The sequence below is a fragment of the Citrus sinensis genome, chromosome 3, assembly GCF_022201045.2.
Source record: "Citrus sinensis cultivar Valencia sweet orange chromosome 3, DVS_A1.0, whole genome shotgun sequence".
Lineage (NCBI taxonomy): Eukaryota > Viridiplantae > Streptophyta > Magnoliopsida > Sapindales > Rutaceae > Citrus > Citrus sinensis.
Window position 1 is genome coordinate 39,106,157 of NC_068558.1, and position 14,353 is coordinate 39,120,509.

Here is a 14,353-nt window from a genome sequence, read left to right on the forward strand (position 1 = left end):
CATCCCGCTGGAGGTGTGTCACTGTGCCCTCATTCGCTTTGGTCAAAACGTGAGAGTATTTAGGAAGTAAGTTGTATGACTCTGCAGGGTTCCCTCGTACTATTTCAAGACCGACTTCTTTAGCCCGATATGCTTGCTGATATGTTAACTGGACCCCGTATTCTTGCTGCATGTCTGCTCTAATGTCATTCGGCGTGTATATCCATTTATCCTGAATAAATTTATCCGCGATAAGATGGCCAACAACCCGACTCCTAACTTGGCGGAGGCCACTAGGCAAAACCTCATTAGAGCACGTATGAACATTGTCAACTCTTCTCACTACCCAAGGAACATTATGCTCATCCGAACCTCTTGTTGCGCGAAGACGCTAATTACATGATTCCGAAGAACAATGAGCCTCAAAGCGTGTCGTTGTGGACCGTGCAATCTTGAAATCAAACTTTTCCCGCAAGGCCACTTTGCGCAATTCCAGTATTAACTCATTCTTCTCAACGAACAACTTTCCCACACCAATGTCCGCAGAATTACAGCTTCTAACTAAGTCTGGAGCAACCAAGTTTGAAGGCAAAACTGGAGCAAGACTCACCAGGGGATCAACTGTTGTCCTCCTCCTCGAACGGGCCATCGGAGGAATAGGTCGATTCTCTCTATTGTTAACAGGAATATCATACTGATGCTCATCCTCATTATTGATAGGAATATCGGAATGACCAGTGTCCCTATCATCAACTTCAGTATTGGAGTTCATGCCTTGCACATTATCAGCTTCTGTGTTGTTGGTGTTATAACCAGAATCATCATAACTGCGGAACTCATTATTTTGAAATGGAGAGTAATGTTGCTGATGAGCATATAATACATACATATTTTACCATTAATTAAATAATTGTTAGTTATATTTATTTGTTATTTTTAATTAATTGTATTGTTTTATTGAATAGAGAATTAATTAGAGATTATGGATAAAAAGAGCATAAAGAAATTCAATTTGTGAGCATTAAAGATTAATTAACTTGGAAGCAATTATGCTTACATGCATGTGCAAATCAAGACAAGGAAACCGAATTCAACAATTCATTTAGCCATGCACGTGCAGACAAAGAAAATAAAAGGGGTGGAAAGCAATAGAAAGGGACCCGCACTTGACTTTCATGAGTGGAAAAGGAATGAAAATTCTTTTTGAAGTACACGTGATAAAGCCAAAGTTAAAAGCTTTGCCAGCACATGAAGGATAAAAGGAATTCTAATTGGGCTTTGCAAGAGTGGGCTGATTTTAGCTTGTGTGAGCAATTCACTAGCTATCATTATTTGACAAGGATTCGGCTAGGGATTAAAGATATAAAAGCCGAACTTTGGCTTTTGCAAAGGGGGAGCCGCCAGTGGAGTGAAAACGCAAGGCAGAAGAGGGGAGAAAAGGACGAGTGCAGCAGTTCGGCTTCATGGCTGATTTTATTTTTTGTGTTGCTCTCAATTCAAGTATGTCTAGCTAATTTTCTTATACTGAGGTTAAGGATGAAACCCTATTCAATGAAATAATTATCTTTTTATTTAATTAATTCCCTATATATGTTCTTTGATGATTATGGTTTTTATTTCACATGATTAATTGGATGTTAATAAAATCTTTTCATCAATTTTGTCATGCATTATTGATTGTTAGGATTAATATTCGATTAATTATATGCTTGGATCTATAAAGTTTATACATGATTATCTTTGACTCTATGTCTTTCATTAAATTGTTTACATAGAGTGCTTAGTAAACTTTGACTCTTTGTTATTCAATATGTTTACATAGGATACTTAGATATCGTATTATTAAGTAGAAAAAGAACCTACATTAGATTTAATTACTTGAGCTTAATTGTTATATCCATGAGATGACATAGATTGATTTCGAGTTGTCACTCTAAAATTGGGGATTAATTAATATTTAGATAATTACTAATTGAATAGTGGTGGATTCCGAAACCTTGGTAATTTTTATCTCATTAAATTCTCATTTACTTTAATTGTTTTCTTAGTTTAATTAGTTTAATTTCTCTTAAAACTCAATTTGCTCAACTAGGTTAGAATTAATATTAATTTTAGATTTAAATTAGACTTTTCAATTTATAACAATCCCTGTGGGATCGACCTCGTTACCACTTTTCTATCTCTAGATTCGTGCGCTTGCGAGTATATTAAAATTTTCACAACAGTTGCCCTAACGATGTCCCTAATGGTAACACATTATCTTCAACATCCGCTATCGTAATGCCATTATCATCAATAGTGTCATTGTTTTCGTTGACTGGTGAGTAATGTTGTTGGAACGACATTTGTTGTGGTAACACCTCTTCCTCAATATTAGGGACAGAGTCGTTTGCTCTAAACGAACTTTCACTTTCCACAAGTGGCTCAGGATTTTCGACCGGAACTCGAGGATGTGTGGTGACAAATATAGGGATGCATCCATAATTGACCACATCAGAGGCCGTGTGCAGCACAACATTAACCATTTCATCATTAAATATATCCATAGGTAGTGAACATGCACGATACATTGTGTTACTAGATCTCAAAGTTGTCTTCATCGACAAACTATATTCAATAGGATTTATCTGTAAAACTTCATACACCCTTGCCATAAATTGCTCAAACGTACAATCTTTCCGAACTAAAAATGTTGTATTCTTCGCATTCACGTACTCCGTACGGCCATCTGCTAATGTCTCCCACCAACCGTCATAACATAATTGAAGTACAACGGAATCCATTAAACCTAAAAAAAACAAAAGAGATAAGATTTCATGCTATAAAACCTAGTAAAAATGAATATGCAGTACATTTATATGGATGAAATGAAGTATACAGTTTTTGATTTACTTCGTCTCATCGTAAGCTTCGAAATAATATATTATACGCCTAAAACGGACACATGTAGCCCAAGTTATTACTTTCGAAAAATAACTTAAATTTAGTGAGACAGGCAGTGGGACAGGTGCCTGTCTCACATAAAACCAGCAAATTTATGTGAGACAGGCGCCTGTCCCACTTGCCTGTCTCACATAAAACCAGTGGTAACAAGTGAGACAGGCGCCTGTCTCACGCGCCTGTCTCACACGCCTGTCCCACTTGCCTGTCGCACATATTTTGGTGAGACAGGCAAGTGCGACAGGTGTCTGTCTCATATAAAACCAGTAGATTTATGTGAGACAAGTGCCTGTCTCACTTGTTCTGGGCTTCTGTTTTACTCGATTTTTCAGGGGTTTCAATGATTGATTTTCATTTCTCAACTCAAACTAACTACTTTAACAAGTCACATTGTTTTGTTAATGAAAAATAACAACATTTGCAATAAAAACTCACTTCAATTTCGAACTCAAATGATAAAATCAATAGATTAAAAGTTTAGGTTATGGTAAGAGTATAAACTAACCTTAAGAAGCTCTCCAATTAATAATTATATCTTCAATTATGTAATACTTGTTTGATGAAATTTGCTAATTTATTGAGAGTAATGGAGTTTGTTGAGTGATGAAATTTGTTAAGTTGAAAAGGCAAAAGTGGTGGAAGTTCTAGAATTGATAAGGGAAAGTGGCATGCCTTTGTAAATTTGATGAAAATGATGAGGGTAATGTAGTCCAAAAATAGGGTGTTTGGCTAGTTATGATAGAAAAAAGTTTGAGGGGTTAAAGTTGAAAAATGCCTAATTTTTTTGACTATTTTTGTAAATTTCCCTTTTAAATATTGGGTATTTTTTTTACATTTTTTATCAAATTTCATTTAATACTTTACACTCTTTTTATTTCGAATTTTTTTATAGATATTAATTTACATTATGAGTAGTGCACTGTGTCCATATATTATTTATGAATGTTAATTTATCACTAATACAGTGACATTTCATCCAGGAGCGGCACTCCTTGTTGATAAATTGAAATTAGCGCAAACCTTGAGGACAGGCATGAAAAAATGAGAACAGAGCATGATTTGTGATGAGATTTAATATAGTTGAATCCATGCCTCGACTGATTCAATAGAAAGGAGGGGAAAAAGAAGGAAAACAGGAGCAAGCAAATAAGAAAGAAGCAAATTATAATCATGGCTTCTACAGCAGATCAGGAAGAAGAGACAAATAATTTTTCATATGCAATGGAACTGGCAAGTGCCATAGTGCTACCTGCAGCTATGCAAACAGTGGTAGAGCTTGATGTGTTTGAGATCATAAGCAAAGCTGGTCCCGGTGCTAAGCTTTCGGTTTCGGAAATTGTGGATCAAATTCCCTTAAAAGATAATAATCCTGAAGCTGCAGCCATGATGTTAGATCGGGTGCTGAGGCTTCTTGTCAGCTACAATGCTCTTCATTGCTCTTTTGTTGATGGACAAAGGCTCTACTCTCTTGCTCCTGTTTCTAAATACTTTGTTCGCAATAATCAAAACGGCGCGTCGTTGCGTCCCTACATGGCCTTGTCTCTCGACAAGGTCCTCATGGATGGCTGGTATACAGAATTACTTTTTCTCTTTTCTTTTGTTTGCTAATTTTGGTAAATTAAGGAAAATTATCAAAACCTTCTAGTTGTCTATATAAAAAAATTAATCATTTGCATCACATGTTTTGAACCCATCAAGATCCGTCAGCTTCCACAAGGATAGTTATCTTCAATTATTTTACTTTTGTTGTGGTAAAAGACCAAAAAAGTTTAAAGTCCAAGTGTTTTTGAAATATGAAAGAGAAAAGATTGATTGTAACAAACAATTAATAAAGTATTCTTTATCTTGGTTAATTATGCGGTCTAATTTTACAAACTATGCTTCTAAAATTTTTACTAACTGTCTTTGGATTTTGGAAAAGTCAGGTTTCGGTTGAAAGGGCAAATTCTTGAAGGAGGAATTGCGTTTAATAAAGCGCACGGAATGCATATCTACGATTACTTAGGCGTTGACTCAAGTTTCAATGATGTTTTCAACAATGGAATGTCAAGCCACACTTCTGTCGTCATGGAGAAGGTCCTAGAATCATACAAAGGCTTTGAGCATGTTAAGAAGCTTGTTGATGTTGGCGGCGGCTTAGGAGCTACTCTTAACATGATAATTTCCAAATACCCTCATATTAAGGGTATTAATTATGATTTATCTTATGTTATTAAAAATGCCCCATCTTATCTTGGTATGCTATTTACAAAATTTGTATAGTATTTTTGTTAATGATTCATTGATGACATACACGTTAGCTAACAATTTTTTTTCTTTTTTTAAATTTCAGGCATTGAACATGTAGGTGGAGGCTTGTTTGAAAGTGTTCCTAAAGCAGATACTATTTTCATGAAGGTTATATGTGTGTGTTATTTGAACTCATTATCATAAGGAAAAATTAATATACGGTGACTGACGCTTTTTCCTATAATATTTTGTAGTTTTATCTTATCTCGTTATTCTTTTGGTATTAGAACTTTCACAAAAACATTTAAAGGGAATACCAAAATATTATGAAAACTATAAAAAAAAAATGGTAAAACTCCCTCTCTCTTTCTTTTTCTCTAGCTGTAAAGGGGTGGCCGAAGCCCAAATTGATTATTTAAAAACCATTGGACTAGCTCCTGATGCAAAGTGTCAATCTTTTTGGATTATATACGTACGTTTTGTTCAATAATATAAATTGATCATAGATATTCAGATTAATAGATCTACTGAGAATTAACATGAATATTATACTTTTGCAGTGGGTCCTTAATGGTTTTGATGATGAGCAGTCCTTGAAATTGTTGAAAAATTGTTACAAAGCTCTTCCGGATGGTGGGAAGTTGCTTAATGTTAATGCAGCATTTCCAGAAGTGCCTGAGAATAGCGCGACTTCAAGGGAGATCTCCCTCTTGGATACAATTTGTTTAATCCAAGTTCCTCATGGAAGAGAGCGGACCAAACAAGAATACAGTGAATTAGCAATCAAAGCTGGATTTAAAGGCGTCAACTACGAATATGGTGCATGCAATTTATATGTTATGGAATTCCTCAAATAATAAATTGCTTTATTTGTATTAGGAAAGGTCTTCTCAACTCTGTTTGGGGAGTCACCAATTTCTAGTTTGTGTTAATTAATTTTTCTTCTCGTTTGGCCTTAGCGCTTCTCTTATGTACTCTTTTTCATCCTATGAACATTTATTTCTTTAAAAGAGATTGACTGCTTTTAACATAGCTCTTATGTACTCTTCTCCATTTTAATTTTTATCGAGGAAAAAAAATAGTGTATTCATCTTACTTTGTTATTTTTTTTTTCTTTTCCTGGTTATTTCAAAGTTATGTTGTGCAAAAACCAGCAATATATAATTAATAATTTAAAGCAATAAAGTTTGATTTTTGAACGTAATAAAATACACAGTAAATGAATCAAATGAAGTCTGAAAATATATTGAAAATGGATTATAAAGATATTAATTTTTTATTAAACAACTACTGAGAGCTAATATAGGTCAAAGGGGTTAAAAAAAAAAAAGAATACAAGTCTTTTGAAACAAGTCACAGATGACAGACCCAATCAGGACTAGAAGGAAATATAATATTTTGCACTGGCAAAATGATTTCCAGCATTTCGTCTAAGGCACAATTAACAACGGTTGATTGACCAAAACAAATAGTTGATTATTGTAACTATTGTGAATATAGTTCTTTCTTTTACAACACGGTAAATATCTTTATATATTTTGTAAAAGTCAAGCAATGAGATGAAGGGAACGATTATTGTTTTCACCAAATTCAAGTATCTCAAAGATTTTTCATGTTCTGTCTGCCTTCTAGAGGTGCACAGTGATGAGTGAAAAGAGGAAAACGAAAAAAGATTAAAAAAATTATAAGTTCCTTTAATGAGGGGTCGGTTTTGCTAGATATGTGTTGAAAATTTTTTAGGGTGCAAACTGTCGCTATCTCCGACTTATCAAAAATCTTTGACTTGTGATATTAATATAGGCCCCAACCACTTGGTCTCTGTGATCAAGAACAGCACTCTTTGTCTTTTAGCTAACCCACCGCTGCTATAAACGTCAATGATTTTGTTTTGTTTTTTTTTTTTTTTGTGTCAACTCAATTGAAAGCTTTGCCAACTTTTAGCAAAAATATAATTTATACTGTTGGACAATGGTGGGAAATTTACAGTAATAACTAAAAAAATTTTACTTTTTTTATCTTAACTCTCTAAAAATATTTTTATCAACATTAGCCATAAAATAACATTTGAGATCAAAATACCCCTCCCTCATCTCTCCCCCAACACTCATTTTCACTCATCTCTCCCAAACCGATCCAACTCCCATCATCGGCGGCGGCTCCATCTCTCACCGGCATCCGATCTACGATCTACAAACTTCAACAAAACTTAGGTTAGTTATTTTTCTTATTTTCATTAATTTAAAATGAGATTTTAGAATAATAATAGTTATAGCTTGAGAATAATAGTGGTGGTGATGATGTTTGTGGTGGTTGGTGGTGTTTGGGAGTATTGTTTTCGATTTTGGAGTGATTGCACTTAATTTTGGGGGTGGGGAGGGAGGGGGGTAGGGCGCGCGCGCGCCCATGCGCGGCACGCTGTCGCACCAAATCTGGTACGACAGGCGCGCGGTTGTCGCACTAAAAATTAGAGTTTTTTTTTTAACGAGTCAATTTTTTTTTCTGTAAATGTAATGTAATAATTTTATAAATATTACAGATATATGGCGAAATCAGAATCACCGGATATTGAAGTAGGCAAGATGTATTTTCGTTATGCTGATCACTTTTCTGGTCGAATTTCGAGCATGTGTATATTATCTTCGGTCGTAAAAGCCATCGAGGAAAAATTAACAAAGCGGCAGTTGACTATATTAAAAAAGGATATATTTGGGCATTTCTTGGAGTGTCGAAGTTTTCCATTTAGTAGGGTAATTTTGCACAATCTTTTACTGCGGCAAGTGGCCCATGAAGAAGATAGCCGTGAGGATCAGTTATGGTTTCAAATTGGTAAGCATTTGATTCGCTTGTCAATTGTCGAATGGTGCTTGGTTATTGGACTTTCATTTGATGTTAATACCAATAAAAAAAATGATGAAATGAAGCAGAGGCTACGGAATACGTATTTTGGTGGTGTGCATCATAAGATTAATGTGAAGCAATTCGATGCAGTATTTAAGGAGTTGAAATTCGAGGAAATGGACGATATGGACGCATTAAATATTGCGCTGTTTTATTTTGCGGACAGAGTACTAAATGCAAGAAAAAATCACTGTCAAATTAATTTCGATTGGCTTGACCAAGTTGATGATATACAGTACTTCCGAAAGCGTCCATGGGGTCTATTGTCGTGGGAAATGATTTACGAGAGTCTTAACAATGCACTGTTCGAGAAAGAAGAGAAATTTAAGAAGACTCGGTTGAAAAATCTAGATCATAATATTGAAAAATACAATCTTTACGGCTTTACGTCTGAGGTTCAGGTACTTTTTTTTTGTTTATTAATAAGTTTTATAGTATTAAATATTTGATAGTTGTTTTATTTGATTTTTCACTTTGGTTGTTGTAGGCTTGGATTTACGAAGCAATCAGAGGGTTGCCATCAACATGGGTCGTCAAAACGAAGAATTAGATTTCCCGCATTCTGCAATGGAAGCCCATGGCGTCTTCGAGAATCAACTTTGCGGAGGTTTATTCGTTCTTCAACGACGAATCTCGTCTTGTAAGTAATATGTATTACTTATTTTTTTAACTTTACTAAATTTAAGTTATGTATACTTACTTAAAATTTTTAATTGAATTTATGGCAGGGGGACGTTTTACAAACTCTTGAGCCAAATTCAAAGGAGAGTAGCAGAAAATATTGGCTCTTTGTGAAGGATTACTTGCCAAGCATTCCAGACTGGGTTCATAAGGTCGGTATACTCTAAGTACTAAAAATTTGTTAATCGAAATTTTTGACTTTTCATTTACTAATTTTAAATGATACTTTATACAGCACCAACCATCAATCAACGCGATGCCGTCGGTTACAAGGCAATCAGACAAGCATGACGATCATGACGACATACCAAACCCAATACCAGAGCAACGTCATGACACTTTTGAGGATGATGTGGCTGTTGATGACCACCAGCAGCAATCAGACAACTCTGATGACGCACGGGATTCTGAGGTTATAATAATATACGATATTTTTTCTTTATAAATTATTATTTTTTATTGTTATTCTAAAATTTTATTTTTTTCTTTTGTAATAGTCGAGGACAAAGCAGTTTAATGATTACGTACGACGACGGCTGGATAAGATTGATCGTAACGTGTATGAAATAAAGTCATAATTAAAAGATTTTAAAGAAACTGTTGTTAGCTTCATCGACACATTTTCTAAACGTCCAAATAAGGATTCTCACATTGCACGCTCGTATGAGGTAAGCTAGTTTAAATTTAATTATAATGTTCGTTTAACTTTTAATTTGATAGTTATTTAATATGTTCTTTTTGGCGAATGTACAGGCCCCGGATGACTATGGAGTGTATACTGACGTGGGCAATGAAAATTTGTCTATGCCCACGTCATTGTATAGTTTCTACGGGGATGTTAGTGGGGAGAGCGTGCAGGTGTTCACAGAGGTGCCTCCGGGCGTTAGTAAGTTCGGCCGTGCGTACATATCGTCGTATGTTTATAACAGTCCTTATATGATTCCTCCGGTCAGGCGAGGACAGAACGTCCGGCCTTTACCTCGACCCCAAATCATGGAGCATGCGATTGACATGAATACGAGTGTGGATGTAAATCCACTGAGAGGATTGGAGGACTCTAGTCTGTTTGATGAGTTTGATCGATGGTTCACTGGTGATAGCAGAGTCCGCCGGAGAGTCCAGCACCCGCGGTCATTCTTTCAAATAATTTTGGGGACAGCTTCGATGGGATGGCTAGGCGATGAGGTATTTATATTTTCCTCGTGGTGTATACTGTTGTGGATTTGTGTATAAATTTTTTTTTAAATCATAATATTTCTGTTTCTCTACAGCATATTCACGAGTATCTCCGCTTGATTAGCGAAAAACAACAACAGTATCCAAATGCCTTACTCCAACATGTCACACATACTGACACATTTTTTTGGGTAATGTGTCGACAAAACTTATACATACTATTTATTTTTTTTTTAATTATTGCCTTTAAGTTTTATTAATTTATGCATTTCTTGGTTATCTATGTACTAGGTGTTCTTGAATCAGTTATGGAATAACGGGAATTGTGCAGTCGATTCAATGGTATTCGACGACCGCTTGAATAGTTATCTTTGTGGGTGACAGCACACAATGTCAAAATCATGACGGATGTCGATATGGTATGTATTTTATTACATTTCACATGCTCTATAATGAAAATATTCGAGTTGTTGCTTTTTCTTTGTTGTATTTCAATTGCATATATAACGAAAATGTTTTTCAATTTTTATATGCAGTTACTCATCCCTGTTAACTTGGACGGCTCGCATTGGGTACTAGCACGAGTTGACTTTCGGAAAAATAAAGTCTGGATTTATGACTCATTACTCACATTTTGCGACGACAAAAGGTACAAGTTGAAATTCAAGTCACTTAAAGTTATATTCCCTCGATGGTTGGAATATGTTGGCTTCTACAATATCCGACCTGAGTTGCGAAGTGAATACCCATGGAAAGTTATCGCAGTTAAGAGCGCGCCGCAACAAGAGCCCGGAACTGGCGATTGCGGTGTTTTCGTATTGATGGTTACGATGTATTTAATGTTCGGGCTTAGATTTGAGTTTAACGCTAGTCATGTCGAGTACTTTAGAAAGAAGATTACAGTTGATATATTTAATGACGATATTATATTGTAGACCTATGTAGTAATTTTAATGTTGAAATTTGAATTTTTTTTTAATTTGCGCACTTAATTTTATATAATTTTAATGCCTCACATTTTGAACTTTAAAATAAAATAAAGTTTTATGAAATATAAGTGTACAATACACAAAAAATAATAACAGTTTTAACCAACGAAATACAAAAAACAATAACAGTTTTAACCAACGAAACACAAAAACAATAATAGTTTTAACCAACGAATAACACACAAAATACAACTAACTTCGAGTCGACGCAATAGGATTCTTACATCGCTTACGATTATGGCCTAGTTCATGACACCGGCCGCATCTTACAGTCCGCCGGTCAACATCCTCGCCAAACGAGGGTATTCTGAGCTCTTTATGACGGCCAGGTGGTGGTGCCTCGACTGGTGGATATACTTGCATCTCCTGAATTTCATCTGGAACTTCCCAATCAGCCACATCACCAACTAGCTCCACTGGTTATGCATAAGCCATCGCCAACGATTCTGTAGTGTAAAAGTCCGAGCAAAGGTTAATAAAATCCACCCGGTGTGTTAGACACGCCGCAATTGCATGAGCACACACAAGCTGATCAAGCTGAAACACTCTGCAGGAGCAAGTTCTCTTTTGTAAGTCAACCAACTCTTCCTTAAGCCCACCGCCTATAACTTGAAAGCAATGCGGAGACCCCGGCCGAACTATCACTCTTTCAGCTATAGTTCTCCTCTCAGTGACTATTTCATCCGCCCATGTTGTTAGTCGAGTAGTCATTGATTTAGCCATAATTTTTCTATCATAAAACCATTGCTGCAATGTTTTCCTAAAGTGATCAACAAGATGAGTAATAGGAAATTTTCGAGGTTCCCTCATGAAAGCATTAACACTCTCCGCGATGTTGGTGGTAAGAATACTGTACCTCCTACCTTCAAACTGAGACCTTGCCCAATTACACGTACCGACATTATTTTCTAGGTAATCAGCCGCACCCGAGTGGATCATCCACAACCCCTCAAGTTGTCTCTTAAATTCCTCGTGGCCATATGCTTTTGCTGCATTAATAAAGGCAGGCTCAAATTCATCCCAAAGAGCTTTAGACATTCTAAATTGTGACTTAATGTTACCTTTGACGTGGTAAAAACAAACGCCATGAGTTGCATTGTGAAATACTTTAAGAACGGCTCTCCTTATGGCAGTGCATCGATCAGAGATAATTACCAACTCAGGTCTATCACCAATCACTCCGTGTAACTTCATCATAAATCATTCCCAAGCATCATTGTTTTCTGAATCCATGATCCCAATGGCTAACGGATACAATTGATTGTTACCATCAAGACATGTTGCCACGAACATGCTTCCACGATGTAGTCCCTTCAGATGAGTACCATCTACAGCAATGACAGGCCGAATGTACTACATAAACCCCTTGATGGAAGATCCGAGTGCTACAAAATAGTATAAGAAATTACCATCTCCATCCTGCTCGAGGTGAGTGACTGTATCCTCATTCGCTGTAGTTAGTACGTGAGAGTATTTAGGGAGCAAGTTGTATGACTCTGCAGGGTTGCCGCGAACTATTTCAAAACCAACTTCTCTCGCCCTATATGCCTGCTGGTATGTTAACTGAACACCGTACTCCTGTTGCATATCTGCTCTTATGTCATTGAGAGTATAAATCCTCTTATCTTGAATATATTTTTCTGCGATAATATGACCGACAACCCGGCTCCTTACTTGATGATGTCCATCAACCAATACCTCATTATGACAAGTGTGTACATTATCAATTCTCTTCACCACCCAAGGAACATTTTGCTCGTTCGAACTTCTAGTTGCTCGAATACGCCATTTACATGATTTTGAACAACAGTGAGCCTCGAAACGTGTCGTAGTAGACCGTGCAATCTTGAAATCAAACTTATCTCTAAAGGCCACCTTGCGTAGTTGTAATATAAGCTCATTCTTCTCAGCAAATAGCTTACCCACGCTGATATCATCTGAGTCACAACTGCTAACAAAGCTTGGAGCAACCATGTTCGAAGGTAAAGTTGGAGCAAGACTTGTAAGGGATTCAATTCTCCTTCTCGATCGAACCATAAAAGGAATAGGTCTACTGCCTCTGTTATTCACAGGAGTATTGTCTTCACACTCATCCTCATGCTGAAACGACGGAACATTCGAAGGACCGGCTCCTCCATCATCACCATCATTATTGAAACGAGTGCCCCGTCTTGTATTATTAGAAGGTTCTGCACAAACATTATCCCCCTCTGTCTCATTATGAAAATCATCATTGTCCCGAAAATCATTGTTGTGATACGGAGAATATCGTTGCTCCAACGACGTTGTTATTGGAAATACCGTTGCTCCAACATCCTGTAACGTAACGCCATTATCATCAATGTTGTCATAATTGTCGTGGATTGGAGAGTAATATTGCTGCAGCGATATTGTCCTTGGCAACACCTCTTCATCATTATCGGGGCCAGACAAATTTGCTCTAAACGAAGTTTCTGTATCGACATGTGGCTCAATACCTTCGCTCGGAACTCGAGGTGATGTGGTCACGAATATAGGAATGCATCCAAAATTAGCTACGTCAGATGCCATATGCAACACAACCCTCACCATTTCATCATCACATATATTCATGGGCATTGCACATATACGATATAATGTGTTACTAGACCTCAAAGTTGTCTTCATTGTGATACTATAGTCATTAGGGTTTATTTGTAACACCTCGTATACTCTTGCCAATAACTGATCAAACAGATAATTTTTTCCAACCAAAAAAGCTCGATTTTTACCATTCACGTACTCCATACGGCCATTCTCTAATGTCTCCCACCAACCATCGTAACACAATTCAAGTACAACTGAATCCATTAAGCCTGAAATTATAAAAAAAAATTATTTGACTCTTATTAAAATAATACAGTTTTAATGAATCTCCAGGGTGGGTGCGACAGGCAACCTGTCGCCCGAAGCTTAGTGTGACAGGGTGCCTGTCGCACCAAAGTTTGGTGCAACAGGTGTCTGTCGCACCTTGCTTGGTGCGACAGGTTGCCTGTCGCACCAAGTTTTGCTGCGACAGGCAGCCTGTCGCACCAAGTTTTGCTGCGACAGGCAGCCTGTCGCCAGATTCAGATTCACCCGACTCAGTTCAGTAAGTTCAGAAAATAATTCATACCACTAAGTGATGTCGATTTGTGTTGGATCCGGATATATTATGATCGGATATCACTTTTACCGTTGTCTTTTGCGGTCGCCGTTGGCTGATGATTCAAGAGTGAAAAGCTGCTTTTGGTTTGGCGATATGAGAGAAACAATGTTGGTTTTGTTCTGTAAAGAAGGGTAATTTGGGAAGAAAGGCTTGTGTTTGGCTAATATTGATAGAAAAAAGTTGAGAGGGTTAATTGCGAAAATAATAAAATATTAATGATTATTTTCGTAAATTTCCCGACAATGGTACGTTGCAGATTCTGCATGTAACAGCTCAGTGCTGGCCTTGTATCAGC

At 36.7% G+C, this 14,353-nt stretch overlaps 1 protein-coding gene across 4 annotated transcripts in view; it reads left to right on the plus strand.

Moving 5' to 3' along the window:
- The window catches only part of LOC102609664 (anthranilate N-methyltransferase-like), a 32,902-nt gene extending 26,744 nt beyond the window's left edge, over nt 1–6,158 (plus strand). The window contains exons 1-5 of one of the 4 annotated variants that reach the window (XM_052436449.1): nt 1,147–1,479; nt 3,900–4,487; nt 4,845–5,155; nt 5,252–5,316; nt 5,709–6,158. In XM_052436449.1, coding sequence (XP_052292409.1) covers nt 4,090–4,487; nt 4,845–5,155; nt 5,252–5,316; nt 5,709–6,005 — 1,071 coding nt within the window. In that variant the 5' untranslated portion in view covers nt 1,147–1,479; nt 3,900–4,089 and the 3' untranslated portion in view covers nt 6,006–6,158. Of the gene's footprint in view, nt 1–1,146; nt 1,480–3,899; nt 4,488–4,844; nt 5,156–5,251; nt 5,317–5,708 lie in introns of those variants that run through there. The other 3 variants (XM_052436450.1, XR_008052862.1, XM_052436448.1) reach the window with 3 other exon arrangements.
- Nucleotides 6,159–14,353: the final 8,195 nt, after the last annotated feature.